At 43.8% G+C, this 22,500-nt stretch overlaps 1 protein-coding gene across 3 annotated transcripts in view; it reads right to left on the bottom strand.

Moving 5' to 3' along the window:
* The window catches only part of col15a1a (collagen, type XV, alpha 1a), an 88,342-nt gene that overhangs the window by 51,370 nt on the left and 14,472 nt on the right, over positions 1-22,500 (bottom strand). For all 3 annotated transcript variants that reach the window (XM_084102908.1, XM_084102906.1, XM_084102907.1), the window contains exon 3: positions 8,165-8,712. In XM_084102908.1, coding sequence (XP_083959034.1) covers positions 8,165-8,712 — 548 coding nt within the window. The remainder of the gene's footprint in view (positions 1-8,164; positions 8,713-22,500) is intronic.

The following is a 22,500-nucleotide window of genomic DNA, read 5'->3' as shown; positions in this document are numbered from 1 at the left end:
TAAAGGCCTGTTCACCCAATGACGATAATGATAACAATATAGTTTAAAATTGTTCTAAATGTAAAAGAATATCAGTCCACAGCACAACTACAACGATAGCGATTTTTTTACAGCTGATGAAGGATAAAAACATTGGCAGTCCATCAGAATCCAGCATTTAAAGCGGCAGACAACAAAATAACTTATAATAAACAGAACGATATTGTGCGCTGGTGAGGATGCTAATATAGTTATTGCTATAGTATTTAATCCTGGTGTGAACGGGCCTTAAAATACTCCAGATAACTACATAAAACATCAAATATCAAACGGAAACAGAAACAGTGTCTGTGCGGTTACGGTGAATAACTCGAGCTGTAAACACTGCTGGACATGCGATGGCAAGACGTAGAATAAAAACGGCTTCTGATATGACTGTCGCCGTCGCATTTCACGTTAAACATTAATCCAAACATGATGTCAGGACTCAAACATTTATAAGTGAAACAAAATGTACTGGAAACAATGCATTGCAATGTGTGTGTGTTCAGCCAAACGTGTGTGTGTGTTCAGCCAAACATGTGTGTGTGTTCAGCCAAACGTGTGTGTGTGTGTGTGTGTGTGTGTGTGTGTTCAGCCAAACGTGTGTGTGTGTTCAGCCAAACGTGTGTGTGTTCAGCCAAACGTGTGTGTGTGTGTGTTCAGCCAAACGTGTGTGTGTGTGTGTGTTCAGCTAAACGTGTGTGTGTGTGTGTGTGTTCAGCCAAACGTGTGTGTGTGTTCAGCCAAACGTGTGTGTGTGTGTGTGTTCAGCCAAACGCGTGTGTGTGTTCAGCCAAACATGTGTGTGTGTTCAGCCAAACGTGGGTGTGTGTGTGTGTGTGTGTTCAGCCAAACGTGTGTGTGTGTTCAGCCAAACGTGTGTGTGTTCAGCCAAACGTGTGTGTGTGTGTGTTCAGCCAAACGTGTGTGTGTGTGTGTGTTCAGCTAAACGTGTGTGTGTGTGTGTGTTCAGCCAAACGTGTGTGTGTGTTCAGCCAAACGTGTGTGTGTGTTCAGCCAAACGTGTGTGTGTGTGTGTTCAGCCAAATGTGTGTGTGTGTTGAGCCAAACGTGTGTGTGTGTTCAGTCAAACGTGTGTGTGTGTGTTCAGCCAAACGTGTGTGTGTGTGTTCAGCCAAAGGTGTGTGTGTGTTCAGCCAAACGTGTGTGTGTGTGTGTTCAGCTAAACGTGTGTGTGTGTGCGTGTGTGTTCAGCCAAACGTGTGTGTGTGTTCAGCCAAACGTGTGTGTTCAGCCAAATGTGTGTGTGGGTTGAGCCAAACGTGTGTGTGTGTTCAGTCAAACGTGTGTGTGTGTGTTCAGCCAAAGGTGTGTGTGTGTGTTCAGCCAAACGTGTGTGTTAAGACAAACGTGTGTTTGAGTGTGTTCAGCCAAACATGTGTGTGTTCAGTCAAACGTGTGTGTGTTCAGCCAAATGTGTGTGTGTGTGTGTTGAGCCAAACGTGTGTGTGTGTTCAGTCAAACGTGTGTGTGTTCAGCCAAATGTGTGTGTGTGTGTGTTGAGCCAAACGTGTGTGTGTGTTCAGTCAAACGTGTGTGTGTGTGTTCAGCCAAACGTGTCTGTGTGTGTTCAGCCAAACGTGTGTGTGTTCAGTCAAACGTGTGTGTGTGTCCAGTCAAACGTGTGTGTGTGTGTGTGTGTGTGTGTTCAGCCAAACGTGTGTGTGTGTTCAGCCGAACGTATGTGTGTGTGTGTTCAGCCAAACGTGAGTGTGTTCAGCCAAACGTGTGTGTGTTCAGCCAAACGTGTGTGTGTTCAGCCAAACATGTGTTTGTTAAGACAAACGTGTGTGTGTGTTCAGCCAAACGTGTGTGTGTGTGTGTTCAGTCAAATGTGTGTGTGTGTGTGTTGAGCCAAACGTGTGTGTGTGTTCAGCCAAATGTGTGTGTGTGTGTGTTCAGTCAAATGTGTGTGTGTGTGTGTTGAGCCAAACGTGTGTGTGTGTTCAGTCAAACGTGTGTGTGTTCAGTCAAACGTGTGTGTGTGTGTTCAGCCAAACGTGTGTGTGTTCAGTCAAACGTGTGTGTGTGTTCAGCTAAATGTGTGTGTTCAGCCAAACGCGTGTGTTCAGCCAAACGTGTGTGTGTTCAGCCAAACGTGTGTGTGTGTGTGTTCAGCCAAACTTGTGTTCAGCCAAACGTGTGTGTGTTCACCCAAACATATGGAACGCCAAAAGGGTCAAATTTCGCCACTAACGAAACGCCTTTCATTCTCAAAACGCCGGTGTTTACGGCGTTTAAGACGAAAAGATGCCGCAAAGTACGCCGTTTGCAAAGCAAAATCGGCGTCAATATCGCCGTTTTTTTTATCCAGTCAACAACGCCGTTTCTGACGCCGCAGGCCATCCGTAATTTGCGGCGCTTCTGTCTGACAAAGACGGCGTAAAAAGCGGCGTTTTGTATAATATTATAATCAGCCCCTCCCTTTTCTTCAAAGTTCAGCCCATCTAATGAAGCAAATGGAAAGACATATGTAGTAGATTGTCGATCTGAATGATAGGGTTCTGTTTTTCTAACGTTGTTAGGACTAGTGTTTGGACTTTTATCATGTCATATTTTTTATTTCTTCATTAGGCGCGTGTATCCCCCTTTTTCCTTTATCATATGTGGGCTGATTTTAGCCTCTGTTTACATTCATGTCTGTGAAATACATTAGATTTCCCAGCAAACTTACTACCTTCAGTAGGGCATTGGTCTGCGTGCACGGGCAGTGGTGTCGTTTTGCTCTTAGTGACAGGGGTTCGAATCCAAGGTCCGACCGTATTATTTTCTTTCCGTTTCGTTTCTTTTGTATTGGTCTGTTGGTGTATGTCTTTTCAATTTCGGAAGACTACCCGATAGTTGACAACTGATTGAATAGCAGGCGGTATATGCTACTTATTACGGAAATGACAGCTTGTATAAGACTTTAGGTGTAGCAACTGTTTTAAACTCATACTTTAAGCTCATTTTAAGCTCAACTGTTTTGTAGAAACGCTTTTTAAGATCATAAAGCTCTGGACTTTTAGCAGTTCCCAGGATAGCTTAGTCCACGAAAGGAGGTAGAGCCTTCCTAAACGATTGAACTATTAAAACAAGAGATGACGCCAGCCCAAACGAGGACTACCGCTGCTCTCTTGACCATCATACAAGACTAATATATTTTACATATAAATGATTTATTATCACGCTGCCATTGCATGATCCATCCTGTGTGTGTGTTCACCCAAACATGTGTGTGTGTTCAGCCAAACGTGTGTGTGTGTTCAGCCAAAAGTGTGTGCGTGTTCTATGGCGCTCGCTTTGTGTCATTTCTTTCCTAACCAAGTTTAAAGACGTGTTAACGTGCGTGTGGAGAACGTCTACACGTCTGCCCGTCTTAACGTCTGCCCGTCTTAACGTCTGCCCGTCTGCACGTCTTAACGTCTGCCCGTCTTAACGTCTGCCCGTCTTAACGTCTGCCCGTCTGCACGTCTGCCCGTCTGCCCGTCTTAACGTCTGCCCGTCTTAACGTCTGCCCGTCTTAACGTCTGCCCGTCTGCCCGTCTTAACGTCTGCACGTCTGCCCGTCTGCCCGTCTTAACGTCTGCCCGTCTTAACGTCTGCCCGTCTTAACGTCTGCCCGTCTGCACGTCTTAACGTCTGCCCGTCTTAACGTCTGCCCGTCTGCCCGTCTGCACGTCTTAACGTCTGCCCGTCTTAACGTCTGCCCGTCTTAACGTCTGCCCGTCTGTCCGTCTGCCCGTCTGCACGTCTGCCCGTCTACACGTCTGCCCGTCTTAACGTCTGCACGTCTGCACGTCTTAACGTCTGCCCGTCTTAACGTCTGCCCGTCTGCACGTCTGCCCATCTGCACGTCTTAACGTCTGCAACGGCAGACGAGCAGACGTTAAGACGGGCAGACATTAAGACGGGCAGACGTGCAGACGTTAAGACGGGCAGACGTTAAGACGGGCAGACGTGCAGACGTTAAGACGGGCAGACGTGCAGACGTTAAGACGTGCAGACGGGCAGACGGGCAGACGTTAAGACGGGCAGACGTTAAGACGGGCAGACGTACAGACGGGCAGACGTGCAGACGGGCAGACGTTAAGACGTGCAGACGTGCAGACGGGCAGACGTTAAGACGTGCAGACGGGCAGACGTTCAGACGGGCAGACGTACAGACGTAATCCACACGTTAACTTCTAACGTGACGCCGCCGTCACGTCTGTAACGATCAACAGCTACACGTTATTGACGTGTCTACGTGACGTGATATTTGCGTATACGTCTCCATATAAAACAAATGGAGACGTACACGCACGTATACACGTGTGTTATCTGTCGTGCTTGTCAGTCTCGTCGCCGAATGAAACATTTCGAGCGCCATATATTCAGCCAAACGTGTGTGTTCAGCCAAACGTGTGTGTTCAGCCAAACGTGTGTTCAGCCAAACGTGTGTGTTCAGCCAAACGTGTGTGTTCAGCCAAACGTGTGTTCAGCCAAACGTGTGTGTTCAGCCAAACGTGTGTGTTCAGCCAAACGTGTGTGTGTGTTCAGCCAAACGTGTGTGTTCAGCCAAACGTGTGTGTTCAGCCAAACATGTGTGTGTTCAGCCAAACATGTGTGTGTGTGTTCAGCCAAACGTGTGTGTTCAGCCAAACGTGTGTGTTCAGCCAAACATGTGTGTGTGTGTTCAGCCAAACGTGTGTGTTCAGCCAAACGTGTGTGTTCAGCCAAACGTGTGTGTTCAGCCAAACGTGTGTTCAGCCAAACGTGTGTGTTCAGCCAAACGTGTATTCAGCCAAACGTGTGTGTGTGTTCAGCCAAACGTGTGTGTTCAGCCAAACGTGTGTGTTCAGCCAAACATGTGTGTGTGTTCAGCCAAACATGTGTGTGTGTTCAGCCAAACGTGTGTGTTCAGCCAAACATGTGTGTGTGTGTTCAGCCAAACGTGTGTGTTCAGCCAAACGTGTGTGTTCAGCCAAACGTGTGTGTGTGTGTGTTCAGCCGAACGTATGTGTGTGTGTGTTCATCCAAACGTGTGTTCAGCCAAACGTGTGTGTTCAGCCAAACGTGTGTTCAGCCAAACGTGTGTGTTCAGCCAAACGTGTGTGTTCAGCCAAACATGTGTGTGTGTTCAGCCAAACGTGTGTGTTCAGCCAAACGTGTGTGTTCAGCCAAACATGTGTGTGTGTTCAGCCAAACGTGTGTGTTCAGCCAAACATGTGTGTGTGTGTTCAGCCAAACGTGTGTGTTCAGCCAAACGTGTGTGTTCAGCCAAACATGTGTGTGTGTGTGTTCAGCCAAACGTGTGTGTTCAGCCAAACGTGTGTGTTCAGCCAAACGTGTGTGTGTGTGTGTTCAGCCGAACGTATGTGTGTGTGTGTTCATCCAAACGTGTGTTCAGCCAAACGTGTGTGTGTTCAGCCAAACATGTGTGTTCAGCCAAACGTGTGTGTGTGTGTTCAGCCAAACGTGTGTGTGTGTGTGTGTGTTCAGCCAAACGTTTTTGTGTGTGTTCAGCCAAACGTGTGTGTGTGTGTTCAGCCAAACGTGTTTGTGTGTGTTCAGCCAAACGTGTGTGTGTTCAGCCAAACGTGTGTGTGTGTGTGTTCAGCCAAACGTGTGTGTGTGTGTTCAGCCAAACGTGTGTGTGTTCAGCCAAACGTGTGTATGTTAAGACAAACGTGTGTGTGTGTGTTAAGCCAAATGTGTGTGTGTTCAGCCAAACGTGTGTGTGTTCAGCCAAACGTGTGTGTGTGTGTGTGTGTGTGTGTTCAGCCAAAACATGTGTGTGTGTGTGTGTGTGTTCAGCCAAATGTGTGTGTTCATCCAAACGTGTGTGTGTGTCTGTGTGTGTTCAGCCAAACGTGTGTGTGTGTTCTGTCTCTTGGTATCTACACTGAAGTACAGTGAGACACCCGTGTGTCTGGCCTTGTTTCCAAACACACTCATCTGGTCAACACAAAAGAATGAAAGGTCGCATTTTGTAACCAATTAGCAGAACTGTTATGTTTTATTTATTCTCCTAAGCAAGATTTTTAAATGCCGGCATGAAGTCACACTGTAGATGTCTGTCCACACCAGACACAAGACTCTGGGACGCGATCAAATCAATCGAAACTCACAGCCAATCAGAAGAGAGTGTGGGCGGAGTCTCTCTGCAAGCGCACTGCACTCGCAACCAAATCCTTTCATTTATTTAAAAAATCGGAGGTGAATTAACCAAATTCACTGTTTACTTGCATTGCATGGAAAAGAGCAGCTTGGACATTTTGCTGAACATCTCCTGGTGTGTTTTATGTCAGAAAGAAAATCAGGTTTGGAACGATATGATCAGAGTATCTGAAGAAGTTCTATTTTGAAATGAACTTTCCTTTAAAAGTGTTTTCTTTCTTTTTGAGAGAAGAGAAAAGGGGAAAACATGAATCCATGCACTTTAGGGGTCCAAAAAGGGGGAAAAAAAATTAAATACAAGTCCGTTCTCATGTCTCCAGTGGTGTAAGACTGCCACGTTGTCGGTCTTGTGGCGAGGCTGATGTTGTCCAATGTTGTTCAGAATGTGAACGAGCCACAAATCAATGTCTTGGCGTCTCCGCCTGACGGTTATATGACACATCTGTGTCGTGACGTTTGTGGAGCTGCTCATGTTAATATATGCACTTTAAGAGACGATGCATGTCTTTTGTTGTTTCCCTTTATGAGAAACAACAACAACCGTGCACAACCATGGTCATCACAACATTCCTGTAATAAACTGTGATTAATGTGCTATGCAACTTTACTGTGGTTTATGGTATTATACGCTGTGAGGAAGTTCAGTTTAAAGGTAAACAGACACAAGCCAGTCGACACTACGGGATCATGAAGAAGCTGCACTGTAACACTGTTAGTTAGTGATGCTAAACACATAAACGTGGTCATAAAACACCTCGTCCCAAACCTTGTAACAGCCTGGTTCAGATTACACGATTTTAGCCCGATTTTGGCACGATCCGTTTGACGTAGGGTGTCGTGGGGATTCGCAAACGACAACGGGCGTCGGGACGCAAGATTCGATCGTTTCATCTCGTATAGTGTGTCATAGTGGGCGACAACCTACGTGGCGTCTGCGATGCTTCACGACATCAGGATAAAAAGACTAGCATGTTTAATTTTTTAACGGTCCTCCACGACGACGGCGCGCGAGTGAGTGAGGGAGAGTGAGTGAGAGTGTGTGTTCGCGAGTGAGTGAGGGAGGGAGGGAGAGTGAGTGAGAGTGTGTGTTCGCGAGTGAGTGAGTGAGTGAGCCAGTGTGTGTGACTGTGTGTGTGCGCGAGAGTGAGTTTGTGAGTGAGAGAGCATGTGTGAGTGTGTGTGTGTGAGAGAGAGTGCGTGTATGTGAGTGAGTGAGTGTGTATGTGCGAGTGAGTGTGAGTGTGTGTGTGTGAGTGAGTGCGTGTGTGAGTGCGTGTAGGCTATGTGAGTGAGCGAGTGAATGAGTGTGTGAGACGGCTCGCGATGACTGGTCGGAAAACAACGTGTAGTCTGACATGTTTCTTGTCCACGACATGACAAGATTTTTAGGAGTCAAAATCGTGTAATCTGACACAGTGACTATCGTAACAGACAAAAAAATCGTGTAATCTGAACCAGGCATAAAAGTCCCCCTGTGGTGAAAATCCAGTTTTTAATGTTGTTTATGTGTCTATGTGGTGTTTTTAATGTGCTTTAAAACAAACCATGTGTAAATTCATAAGTCGACTCCATTGCTGAGTATTTCCTCCTTAAAACTGCAGTGAACCAAAGACAGTCTCAAAAACACGCTTTGAAATCGCTGGTGTTTCTGACGTCACAAACTACCTTGCAACCAATCAGATCAACGTGTGATCGTCAACCAGTGGATCTCTGAGCTGAGTGAGTGAGTGGAGGCGGGGCTCATTTGCATATTCATAGAACCGCGCATACTAAATGAGGCAAGGGTGTCGAGTTACATTCAAGATATTTTAAGGCATGAAGAAATTCTTTTCAAGGTAAAAATGTTTAATATGTCATTTTGGTGATCAAAGATGAGTTTTAAGGGATACAATTACTGACTACAGGGGGACTTTCAGATACTGCTGTAGAAGGCGAGGGTTTGGATCAGAACCAGTGTGTAAAAATTAAATCAGAAACTCACCACGAAGGGCTCCATCCGTGTTCCTCCAGCGTTCCCGATGAAGATGCCGGAGCTGGGCTGGAAGGAGAGTGAGTGTTGGTTCCGGTGGAAGGCCACGCGATGGTGTTCCTCACAGTCCATGTAGAGCTTCACCTCCTCCCCCTGCACCGCCAGTGTGAACCTGGCCCAGCGGCCCGTGAGCTCCGCCATCTTGAAGGAGGCGGCCTCGCGCGTGTGTGTGTCTCCGGGCTCGCTGTAGTACAGCAGCACACGCTGAGACCCGTCCTCCACCGGCGCCAGCGCCACGCCCAGGTGCACCAGCTTCTGCAGGGCGTCAGTGATGGCGAACAGCACTCCTCCTCGACGGCTGCTGGGTTTGGCCGTGACGATGATGGCGAAGTCACGGTAGAACGGGTCGGGGATGAAGGAGCGCGTGAGGCGGCCCACGTTAGCGTCCGGCCCGAAGCTGTACGCAGGGAATCCCTCGAAGCCGGTGATGAAGGAGACCGACGGGGGCAAGGGCACACCGATGAGCTCCGTCAGGTCCAGCTGCCCGCCAGAGCCACTCTCTGCACACACACACACACACACAGAGCAGCGGTTAATACTGGGATAGTCAGCAGCCTCAGGCCACAGGAGCCAGAGAGTGTCAGTGGATATGTTGAGCTAAATCTGCATGCTGTCTCACGTAACATCGCATTTGCAATGTGCAACATACTAACATTTGACTACTGAAAAACATCATCAAAAACAGTGAAAAATTATTCCAATGTAAAACCACTGTTTTCTACAGTCAAACCAAAAGTTATTCAGACAGCTTCAACATTTCTCACATTATCAGTTTATTCGCTATAGTTTAGAACATGGTAATAAAATATGAGCAGAACTCAGTTGATATTTGACTGGTTTTGTCCGTCCTTCTGTTAGACTGTCTCACACATGAATTATGTTGAATATCTGTCAGCTGTTAAATTTAACTACACAATTAGATAATACCAGTTTAGCTCAACCAATCACCAAGCAATGCTTCATTGTGTTCAGTCTGTGTGTAAAAAGAGCATTAGCAATTAAAGAAAACACACTTCAGCAAAACATGATCAGCTCAAAGTGTCCGAATCATTTTTGGTCACACATTTTTATAATGCTTTATGAAGAATTTCTGGGTATAATATGTTACAGTTTACTTTATTCTGCTCTCCTCACTTACATAATGAACTATAGTGTCCTGATCACACTAGTGAAAAAATATAAAAATGTATATCTGGTGTCTGAATCATTTTTGATTTGACTGTATGTGAATATACAGTAAAGTGTAATTTATTCCTGTGATCAAAGCTGAATTTTCAGCATCATTACTCCGGTCTTCAGTGTCACATGATCCTTCAGAAATCACTCTAATATGATGATTTGATGATCAGGAAACATTTATGATTATTATCAGTGTTGCTTGAGGAATTGGAGTGCAATGCATGTTTTACAAAATACGAGACATTATTATAATCTCCAGCAAATAATTCCTCTCAAAATGAAGGTCTTTATAATCTCTCTGCATTTTCCTGTTTATGTGCTGAGTGGCGGCCAACAATCCTGCAGTTTTATTACACACACACTTCATCCGGGGCTGTAAACTCCCTCCAGGTCCTACATCTTCATTCCCCTCCACTTCAATCAGCTTCTGTTTTAAGGGAAAATCTCCCTGTTTCCCTTGCAGATGAGAAACCAGAACAGCCCAGACCTACTGTACCAGAGCCTGCGCTAATCACAGATCAGCTTCATTCACATCTACCCCCCCGAGCACATCAAGCTGAGGCCGTATCAGCCGACGCTCGAGTCGCTTGCTGAAGACCTGGATCCACACATGGTCTTGATTAGAGTCGAGGAGCGCAAACAATCGCTCGCTCTGTGACGAGACACCATCATCTGGAAGCGGTTAGCGTGGGCTAATAGAACCGCTGTGAAGAACGTGCCTGTACAACTGGGCTTGTGAGGAAACACGACAGCCTGAAGAAAGAGACGGCACTGCTATCTAAGCACTCACAGCACAACTTAAGGTGGAACTCAGGGTTTCTGCTGTATGCTAATGCTCAATACTGTACATCATAATACTGAGCCTTCTGTCACAAACGCCAGCTGGAGTTAAGAAATCTCCCATTTCCGGCTCATTAGCTGTTTCCATCCAGTTACGAACTTTACGAGCAAAACTGGAATATCGCTTAGAATATTTGTTTTTATTCCATGTTCAAAATAACAAAATCGTCACTTCCTGGGAAATTGGCAGAAAATATGAGTAATAATAAACTGTAAGTTTCTGGATTGTGGCTGTTTTCCCCTCCATCATAAACGAGTGTGTCTCGAGTGTCAGACGAAACACAGTAAACGCTGTCGTGATCTCTGGCGTTCGGATGCTGGTGTTCGGGAACACACTCGTGTGAGACGCTTCTGGAGGGAATTACACCCAATCATTCAGATCACACACTTCGACTCCGTCGTTACGTTACATTAGAGACGCTGCGATGCCATTGGTTATCTACTCCAGTTATCCAATCACAGCTGACACTGAGCAAAGTCACATGAGGTTTGAGGGATTTATGCAGTAAATGTGTTTCCATTGTAGTTTGTCTTCTTATCGGATCAAAACTATTATCCACCTCAATTGAGCGCATGAGTTTTCTATGCGCATTTCAGAATTTATGCACGTCTTGACGTTTCCATCCAGTTTTTTTTAAGCGATATCCCAAATTTTGTAGGGCGTCTCACACACACACACCAAATACGCCCCGCCGCAGAAGTATGATAACGCTCATTCCAGGAAATCCCTCTCGGGCATCACACTATCTGTAGCTGAATAAACAGAAGATGATTCAACATGAGTAATAGACACACGACTACGACAACATATGGTTCTCTGAGTTCTTCAAGACTATCGGGTATTTTCATGATAATAAAGTATATTTTTACTTCAATGATAATTGACATAGCCTTTATCACTGTATAGAATACTATGAAATAATATGTAGTGTTCCTTATTGTGTGTAAGAAGCCACATCATCTCACAGAAGGATGTTTTCAAACACTCATCTGATGTTATGAAGGGAGTTTGTTGAACAAGAGGTTCATAAATGCTTCTCATGTTTGGAAAGATGCGACTCAAGCTCGCAGTGCTTTCAGAGTGAGCAGCGTTCACTGATCCCACGTCCACTGATCCCACGTCCACTGATCCCACGTCCACTGATCCCACGTTCACTGATCCCACGTTCACTGATCCCACGTTCACTGATCCCACGTTCACTGATCCCACGTTCACTGATCACACGTTCACTGATCCCACGTCCACTGATCCCACGTTCACTGATCCCACGTTCACTGATCACTGATCCCACGTTCACTGATCACTGATCCCACGTCCACTGATCCCACGTTCACTGATCCCACGTTCACTGATCCCACGTTCACTGATCCCACGTTCACTGATCACACGTTCACTGATCCCACGTCCACTGATCCCACGTTCACTGATCCCACGTTCACTGATCACTGATCCCACGTTCACTGATCACTGATCCCACGTCCACTGATCCCACGTTCACTGATCCCACGTTCACTGATCCCACGTTCACTGATCACTGATCCCACGTTCACTGATCACACGTTCACTGATCCCACGTTCACTGATCCCACGTTCACTGATCCCACGTTCACTGATCACTGATCCCACGTTCACTGATCACTGATCCCACGTTCACTGATCACACGTTCACTGATCCCACGTTCACTGATCCCACGTTCACTGATCACACGTTCACTGATCCCACGTTCACTGATCCCACGTTCACTGATCACACGTTCACTGATCACACGTTCACTGATCACACGTTCACTGATCCCACGTTCACTGATCACACGTTCACTGATCCCACGTTCACTGATCACTGATCCCACGTTCACTGATCACACGTTCACTGATCCCACGTTCACTGATCACACGTTCACTGATCCCACGTTCACTGATCACTGATCACACGTTCACTGATCCCACGTTCACTGATCCCACGTTCACTGATCACTGATCACACGTTCACTGATCCCACGTTCACTGATCCCACGTTCACTGATCCCACGTTCACTGATCCCACGTTCACTGATCACTGATCACACGTTCACTGATCCCACGTTCACTGATCCCACGTTCACTGATCCCACGTTCACTGATCCCACGTTCACTGATCACTGATCACACGTTCACTGATCACACGTTCACTGATCACACGTTCACTGATCCCACGTTCACTGATCACACCTTCACTGATCACACGTTCACTGATCACACGTTCACTGATCCCAGAGCTGTGCTTCACTGACAAGCTGCGCATTACAAATAATCGCTGCGATTTCAAAATCACGAGAAGCCAAATTGGTTTAAGTGCGATTTTGCGTTAATTGAGATTAATCGTGCAGCCCTAGGTATTGTTAAAGGGACAATATGTAGCTTTTTAGGTATTTTATTATCTAAAATCAATATTTTTATTCATAAATATGCCCTCAATAGTGTACAAATGCCTATGCCAATGATCAGACTAATCCTCGTAAATGAAGAATTTATTATCTTTATATACATGGGACGGGTAGGTCCACGGAGGCTTCCATGTAGTTCCGCCATCTTGAAAAACTATAATAGCAGAGAGGGACAAAAAGTACTAGACCAACGCATTTCCACAACGCGTTTCGTTCAGAGCCAGGCGTCACGTGACTGAAGCGTCAGCAGAAGCGGAGGAGCAGAGCAGTGAGAGGCGCTTGTCACTGCCACGGCAAGTTTAAAAGGCTGCACTGCACGTTTATTTATACACCGTTCATTCATACATATGAGTCACAGGATAAGGAGTCCTCGTCGTCGAAAAAGTCCAAAATAGACCGTAAAAGGAAACGTGACCGGAGATCACAAAAACAAGGGTTAATGTCGGGATAGCTAATGCAGGAGAAAGCTTTCAAAAGAGACGCTGAAGTTGCCTGCTTTCTTCTCGACAGGTAAGTCAATGTTACGGTCTTAATTACAAGCTTTCTTTTCATTGCTTGGTTGTGTACTTTATTATATAGACAGTAGAACATTTATAGTTATATCTATTTATCTATTCCATTCATAGTAAGTTAAACAGGCTCTTTGATGAATAGCAGCTATTGAGTACAGTAACGTTAGAGAAGGCACGGATGATGATATCTAACAATGCACGTACTTCAAAAATATAATGAATAAAGAAGGCATTACTACTAACTACCATAGTTAATGTTTTTCACAGTCAGTAATTCATACTGTAACACTTTTTTTCGTTGTTTCAAGTTTCAGTTTGTTTTAAATAAGAAACATGTTCACCCGAAGAAAAACTCGAAGTGCTATTATAAGACATCCTGTCATAGCTTTTTGGTACATAACGGCTACCGTAGATGCAACGCGCATTTGAAAAAGTGAGGCGCTGGAGACCATTATTCGTTTGAATGCAAAATACAATTTCACCACTAGATGGGAGAAATTCCTACTTACAGTCCCTTTAAGACTGTGTTTGTGTTGTCTAAACACAAATTCATGAGTCATATCAACCAAAGTGCAAATGTTTATACACAAGATTCACTGCAGCTGTTCTAGATAAAACCAGTAAAGAGAGTGTAAAGTCAGAAAGCTGGCGATGGGACCTAGAGGACGTTCAGCCTCCCTGACACCAGAACCCTTCCCTGAATCCACTTCTAGAAGAGCAGACGCAGCGTGGACAACATATAGCCGACATTACATCCTAACATCAGCATGTTGGAAAAAAATCATGTTCATGCTGAGAAATGCTGAAGTTTAGCAGACTATCAGTGGACTCCACATCTGCAGGGTGGAGCGGACTCCCATCTCGACTCCAACACAACTACACACACCAGCGAGAAGCACGAGGGGTCAGTCAGTGCAGATGAGAGAGGACTTTACAGGTCAGATATCACATTCAGTATTATTGTTTAGAAGATCTAGTCCGACTCCAAGAGAACAGAGATACCCTGTGAAGTCATGAAGGAGTCACTGAGGACTGAGATGTATATTACAGGAGTATACAGGAGAAACATGTGGCAGAGCTTTTATCTGTCAGTTGTTGATTGGACTGTGAAAAGGGAGCGTTGGATTCCGGAACCGAGGCAGATGTGAAAGATTATAAACACTGTAAAAATTGAAATTTAAAAATTATTTTAATTGAAAATAAAACAAACATTATTGGAATATGCTTTACAACAAAATAATTAATTCAATGTGATACTTGACATCTTTTTAACTATTAGTAAAATTTACTAGCAACTTCTAAATCCTAAAAAAAATGTTCAGTGTAGAAAAACAAACAAAAAACAAACAAATATATATTTATATTATAAAGGCACAGATAAATCATTCACAATAAACCCAGTAACATGCCTTAAGAAAATAAATAGGGTTAATTTAATTTCATGCCAACTTTACCTTTTATGAAGAGGAAATTAAAGGCGTTATGACAGGCACTTGAAAGGTTATATGAAATTGTGACCTCTTTACATGCATGAATTAATGCATAGCTTTGAGTTTTGAGACTTGCATGCATCACAGCGTAAATGCTTGCATGTAAACCAGTAAAAATATAGCTGTGCATGTAAACACACACAATAATGACAGCAATAATCTGTTCATAATTTATTGACTTGCGCACATTTGGTCATTCATGAATCAAAGACTTTTCCCAGTTTCACCAGTCTGTTGTGCAACTAGAGGAAACACTTAGCAAGTATAAAGACATTTGTGTCTTTATTGCACTTTTATGACTCCAGACCAGATGTGCCTTTAGCCTGAAGATCGCCAGTACAAGGCTTCTGGTGAGAGATGAAGGCTTGAGTTATCGGGCTCTCAGTGGATCGAGGTCAATGTCAGGATGAGCAACGAGGAGCACATTATGGCTTATTGGGAATGTTTTCTGTGGAATGGACCAAAGGTTGAAGGGCTTGGGCAGATGTGTTGATCATTGACTCGTTAAAGAGCCGGACGAGGTTGGGAATAAGCTTTGCTCAATCTAGGCTGGGTTAAATAATGAAATTAAAATGTTAAGCGTTTAAAATACACTACAACATGGTAAAAAAAAAAAACTCTAAATTGAAGTTTACTGATTTGTAAATGTACACAATGGAGCTTTTTTGCCTAATATGACGAACTATTCCAATCACAATCTGTTTTCAAAGAGAATATATTTAAAAGCTTTAAATACATCAAAAAAGCCCATTACAAATCAATGTGCATCATAAATAAATAAAAGAATAGTGCCGTTCCTTCGGTCACTGGTGCTTTAAAGCACAGTATTCCTGAACTTTACCCAGAAACCTCTGCGGCTGTAAAACTGTGAAAGCTCAACATGTGATCCGGTCTCCACAACAACCATTGGCTGTGTAATACATTTAAATGTTAACAGTGAATATTTTTCTGTTTGCGTTCCAATTATATATGATCCATGAATCCCAGAGAGTAAGATCAGAAAAAGCAGCACAAATGAGGAGAAATGAGGAGAAACCCACAGATATTCATGGAAGTGGCCGCTGGAAGTGAACACGGTCATGAAACACAGAGTTAGCAAGTCACAGATACATCATCTAATTAGTAATTGCAAAATTAGTAAAGCTTCAGACCAAGTATGATGCTGATGACCGATTTCTGGATCTGTGCGGATTCCAGGACATGAGTGACGGTGTAAAAGAGCGAAGGCAGAATGAAGGGGTCTCATCAGTCCAGAATGAGGTTTGACTTTGGCCTGAGTCTATAGAGCCTTCCCATGAGCCTCGAGTGAGCGAGCTGAGCGAAGGGCGTGCTTTGACCATTACTGAGGATTGTAACTTGATGAACACCAAATGTATAACAAAAAATACATAAATTAGTATAACACATGCAATGTGAATAAAAGTCCAATGAGCACAACATCATATGTTTTCGGTCACACTTGGCGAATCGTACTGAGTTTATAATGAGTTTAGCGGCGCTGACCTTGGCTTCAGGACAGCCAGAGCCGGATTAGCCTTATCACAGTCTCTGACCAATTATCCTCTTCTGCCACTCCCTTCAGCACACCACTCCAGAGTCCAGCGTTTCCCAACGTTTCCCAACGTTTCCCTTCTTCGCCCACTTTAACCCAGACACAAACAGCGGATTTCCTACCGGCCTTTGATTTCAGAGTTCCTCAGGGAATCAGCGAGAGTAAAGCGGTCAAAGATAAAGATTACTTCAACAAGTTCACTGTTTATTTACTATCAGGAGTGTTACTTTCAATACTCCTCAATAACTGTTATACTGGGGAATTGCAAAAACTACCGTTCAAAATATTTTCCGCTCACCAAAGCTGCGTTTATTTGATCAAAAATACAGTAAAAACAGTGAAATATTATTATAATGTAAATCATCTGTTTTCTCTGTGAATATATAGTAAAGTGTAATTTATTCCTGTGATCAAAGCTGAATGTTCAGCATCATTACTCCAGTCTTCAGTGTCACATGATCCTTCAGAAATCACTCTAATATGATGATTTGATGATCACAAAACATTTGATTATTATCAGTGTGTAAAACAGTTGTGCTGCTTCAGATTTCTGTGGGAATCGTCATACATTTTATTTTTCAGGACTTTTTGTAACATTATAAATGTCTTTACTGTCACTTTTGATCAGTTTAATGTGACTTTGATGAAAAAGTTTACATTTATTTCAGAAAATAAAGTCTAACAAACTTTTGAATGGTTTTGTATATTTCATGCTGTACTTAAATCTACTTAAAAACATAAAAGGTTTCATTAACTAAACTGTATATTATAGGTTGGTCAGTATTAAACTAGTTTCACACATTACAGATGCTGTACTTCAGTGTAAATCTGTGAAATGATCCGATCACACACTGTACACACACTGTACTACTGCAGATCTAAAGAACAAACACACACGCTTTCATTCGACCACCAGGGCAGTAAACGAGCGTGCTGGGGTGTGTGTGTGTGTGTGTGTGTGTGTGTGTGTGTGTGTGTGTGTGGCTTTATCCGGAGCTGAGGTTGAGTTTTCCAGCAAGGACTCAATGAAGCCTTGAGTTTCAGTGAGCGTTCAGCAAGTCACATTACTGAGAGCAAACACACTAATCCATCACTCGCGTTTGATCCGGCCTGTGCTTCATCATCACTGCGTCGTGAATCGATGAACAGCAGAACTCACGGACACAGAGACCTGATCTAATACACTAGCCTTCAATACTTCGTTTTCAAATATTTTATTTCTCAAAGAGACTGATATCAAAGTAAACGCTAACAATTTGTGTTGTTTGTGAGTTTCACACAGTGTAACACAAAACTCTCTGCGCTCCACATCTTCTCTGTCGTCGGCCTGGGCTTTTCTTTTCTAGAACACGAATGATCAAATCTGGGAAAATATTGCAAAGTTTAGCAGTTGCTCCAAAACGACCTCATGAAATGGCATTCATGACGTCCGCTGTGTGGAATAATGACACACACACTTTGTGAAATCACTCACTGAATGTCAGACTGTGCCATTCTGACTAATAAATGTCCTTTAACTGAGGAAAGTATGAACAGTCTGTCGGGTCACATGACCGTCGGGTGATTATCGACACCAGTGTGTGAATCAGTGACAGGAAGCAGCACAGGTCCGTGTGACCACACACACACACACACACACACACACACACACAGGTGCAGGTCAGTGTGAACGCACACACACACACACACACACACACAGGTGCAGGTCAGTGTGAACACACACACACACTTGGGAACGCTATATTTCTTCACAAACATTTACACCAGCCTCTCACCTGCTTGTTTCATTTGCTTCAGAGTGCAAAGTAGCATAAAATCCTTTCAAGTGCAATTTACAATGCAAACATTTAATCAGTGAGAGAGAGAGAGAGAGAGAGAGAGAGAGAGAGAGAGAGACAGTGAGAGACAAAAACAAAATTACATTACCTATTGGAAAGATGCTACTAAATCACAAAAGAAGATGGAACTCTATTTACACCTGAAAAGAGACTATACACCAGCAGAATACCTGAGCTGTGTGAAAGAGCATAAAATGAGAAAGACCCTGACCAAGTACAGGCTGAGTGACCACAGTCTGGCTGTAGAGAGAGGTGTGTGTGTGTGTGTGTGTGTGACCACAGTCTGGCTGTAGAGAGAGGCCGGCACAGGCAGAGATGGCAGCCGAGAGAGCAGAGGCTGTGTTCACTGTGCTCTCAGGGAGAGGTGGAGACAGAAGAACACTTCCTGATACACTGTGATCACTATCACAGCATTAGATCAGACTATTTCACTAGATTCCAACAACTAGAACCAAATTTTATGGCACTACCAAATTCAGAAAAATTAAATCATATTTTGGGTGAGGACTCCAGCTCAATCACAACAGCAGCAAAATATGTGACAGCCTGCCACAAACTACGAGAGTCAGCCAGTGGACAAAACCAAAGTCAGAATCATCCTTATCTCGTCTGAATGTTGGTACTAATGTACAAAGGTGTTTTTTTTTTGTTTTTTTTTGTTTTTTTTCTTGTTTATATAAATATATTCATACATTTGTTTACTGATTGATTTATTGAATTTATTGATTATTTGTGTATGTAATGTCCATTTATGTAATGGCCAATGCTTTGGCAATACTGTACAAGTCATGCCAATAAAGCTCAAAGAGAGAGAGAGAGAGAGACAGACAGTGAGAGAGAGAGAGAGAGAGAGACAGTGAGAGAGAGAGAGAGAGACAGAGAGAGAGAGAGAGAGAGAGAGAGAGAGAGAGAGAGAGAGAGAGAGAGAGAGAGAGAGACAGACAGAGAGAGAGAGAGAGAGAGAGAGAGAGAGAGAGACTGCACAAAAGAAACACACAATCATTTATAATATAAATATGAGTATGCCCCTGAGCAAATAAACATCTGTATAAGAGTGTCTGAATAAAATGCCGTGATCGTCCCGGAGGAAGCGGGAGATTCAGTGTGTGTTTCGACTGATGATGATTGATCAGGTTTGGCAGAAGATCCTCTTCTCTAGCGATCCTGCAGTTGTTCTGACCCTCCGCTAAAGCTACGTGTCTCTCGAGTCGGGATCGGTTTCCTCAGAGTTCCTGATTAATTGAGCGCCGGCTGTGTGTGGAGACAGAAGACAACGGGAATAATACAGATGCTGTGTAATGAAAGGAGTGTGTTTACTGTGGCACACGAGACGCTTCAGACACGGGTTATTAACACACATCTGTTCCTCTGTTCATCACGACTCCTCCACACACACAGAAATCCTTCACTGGGATCGCTGTATTCCGGAGCCAGAGTCCCTGCTAACATCAGCCGGATCGAGGAGACGGGACAGGCCTGCCAACACCAGGCTCCAGTGAGAATCACTTTACATGAGCCTGAAAGAGCCTCTTCTGCTCAAAGCTGCGTTTATTTGATCAAGAATACAGTAGAAACAGTGAAATATTATTCCAGTGTAAATCAGCTGTTCTCTATGTGAATATACAGTATAATTATACTGTAATTTATTCCTGTGATCAAAGCTGAATGTTCAGCATCATTACTCCAGTCTTCAGTGTCACATGATCCTTCAGAAATCAGTCTAATATGATGATTTGATGATCAAGAAACACTTATGATTATCATCAGTGTGTAAAGCAGTTGCTGTCAGGGTTTTATTCACTGCACTGACAAATTCCTTCTATTTTAGCATTGATGATCCCATGAAGAGCCTTTAACATCCATGGAATCTTTTCATTGGGCAAAAGGTCTTTATAGTTGAAAAAGGTTCTTCCGATTATTACAATGTTCAGAGAAAGAAGAAAGAACTGAAAGGTTCTCTAGGGAACCAACACTGGTTCTTCAGTGGCATCGCTGTGAGAAGAGTAGATCTGTCTCTGTGCTCCGGGTTAGTCCCGGGATCTCTCTAACTCAGACTCTGAAGGACGTGTTCGCAGACGCTCCTCGAGAAGCACATTCTTGTTCCCGATCCAAACGCTGAAGGACCAGGAGCGTCTCCGTCCTGAACACTCAGTGCTTCACCGCCCGACTAAATCAAGCCTTTCAAACACAATCCTCAGCCTGACGTTCCCCAGATCCGTGTGGCGTCTCCTTTACTGGAAATACTGTCACGCTCCCGAACCCAGGGCTAATAATGGAAGATGAATGCTTTTTCATCTCAGTGTAGATCAGCAGATCTCAGTCAGACACACGCCGGTGCGAACATGCAAAGTCTCGCTAATAATGTGAGCAAACATAGTTCTCTTGTCTGGAAGGAGAATATGTGGGATTTTTTTAATATTTGAGTTTTGCACGTCTTGACCAAGAGACATGAGACTTACAGTTTCAGAATGTTGAGATAAGATTAAGGGAAATACAATGATTTTCAAAAACATGAAGTAAAACAAATGGAATTTCTAATGATAATATCAGTCAATAAAGCTACTTTTATTAAACAAATACAGCATTTGTTTCCTTCCAGGTCAGTAGTACACTCAGTTGTGGACAGAGATTCAGAAAGCCAAAGTAACTAAGTTCATTTCTGAATCATCATTTACATTGGCAAAGAAATCATGGAAACTCCAGGGAGAGTTGGAGATCAGAAAGCGCTCGAATCCTCTCACTGCACGACTAATGCACAGACTAACGGATCAATGCTAACATGAAGCGCTGTGAGTTAGAGGAACATCAGGATCTCTCTTCACCTCTGCGTGCCGACGCTCAGCTCTCAGCGGACGAGTGAGGCTTTCCAAGGGAACAGGAAGAGGAGAAGAAGAAGCTCAAGAGTAATGGAAGGAAAATGGGAACCGACTGAGATCTTATGTAACAGGCGTGACAGTCTTCAGGAAAAATCTTGCCTCTTGTGAAAACTCATTCCATAACATGCTTGTAAAAATTATACATAGTATAAAATCAGACAAAAAAAGGAGTATAGTGTGATGCACTGATAAATTCATCAATGCAATCCAAATAATTTCTGGATGAAAACTGGCATGAATGATAATAATGAAACCCTGCCTCTCTGAGAGCTGCTCTGCTCTGATTGGTCAGATGGAGATACGAACAGTAACGATGGCGTGGGTTTCACCGTATCAATCTCAGAAAACAGCATCTTCTCCACATGAACAACACGAACCAAACTCCTCCAGTCTCAGATACACTACAGTGTTTGAGGGCGGAGCTAAGAGACGCTGCTCAGCCAATCAACACCACATTATGCAAATTAGTTACAAACCTACACCGACGACTCGTTTCAGTTCAGAATCACTTCTTTCTTTTAGACAAAAACTCATTTGATCTTTGAAACTTTGCAGATCTCAGCTTTATTACACACTACATGACTGGGAATATTCCAAAAAGCATATGGGCACATTGATTTATTTAGACAATATAGTAAAGAATTTTAATACCAGCAATTTATCAATTATCGGCCATAGCATGACATAATAATCCTTCTTCCAAAGGTCTTCATGCCAGCTGTGTAATAAACCAGCTGATTATAATCATAAATGAGAAGACTGCATACCACTGAGCAGAAAATCACACACACACACACACACACAAGAACAAGGCTTTTCTTGCTTAAGGAGAAGCAATAACTTAGAGCGCTGCATTTGATTAAATATCTCCAGTCCCGGAGTGTGTTGGGAGTGTTTCCCGAGAGCGTCTCGATTACACACAGCTCTTGAAGCCGGCGGCATCCCATGAGCCTCGTCTCCCACATCACCCACCCTGAGCTCCTCCACTCCTCCGGGAAGAGCCGTCCGTCTCGCGTCCACAAGCTCATCCGGAGGTTTCGGGTTCCCACAGAACAGCTAAGAGCACTTGCGGATGAGAAGCTTCACACACACGCTGGGCGCTGGAACATCTCGAAGGTACAAGACACATTCAGTAGTTCAGTTTGAAACATTACACTCTAACAGTGTGAAGATCTAATTATAACATGATCATTTGTGTAATTATTCATGAATTAACACCTGCTGGTCTTGTCTTATCTAGCCGCATGAATCTGTAGTGTCTACCGTCTGACGTCCAACTGAACGTGTGTTTGAACTCCACGTGTGCATCACGTAAATCAGCGAATCCAGCCGTATGAATCCAAACCTGAGGGTCTACAAATGATCTGGAAAGTGTTTTGACAGGTTTGTGGCAGTCAGACTTCTCTGGTTATATATGACTTATGAGGCGTTGCAGACACTTCAGGAAAAATAGAAACAGGAACATTTTTCATTAGCTTTTCATAGGGGAAATGTTCTGATGTTTCCAGAAAAAGCCTGGATCTGCACAGTTCCAGTATCTTTAAATGAAAAACAACTCAGTTTGCGAGTCTTAGCGG

This window comes from Abramis brama (genome assembly GCF_963993115.1).
Source record: "Abramis brama genome assembly, chromosome: 24".
Classification (NCBI taxonomy): domain Eukaryota; kingdom Metazoa; phylum Chordata; class Actinopteri; order Cypriniformes; family Leuciscidae; genus Abramis; species Abramis brama.
This window is presented reverse-complemented; position numbering and strand designations above follow the sequence as displayed.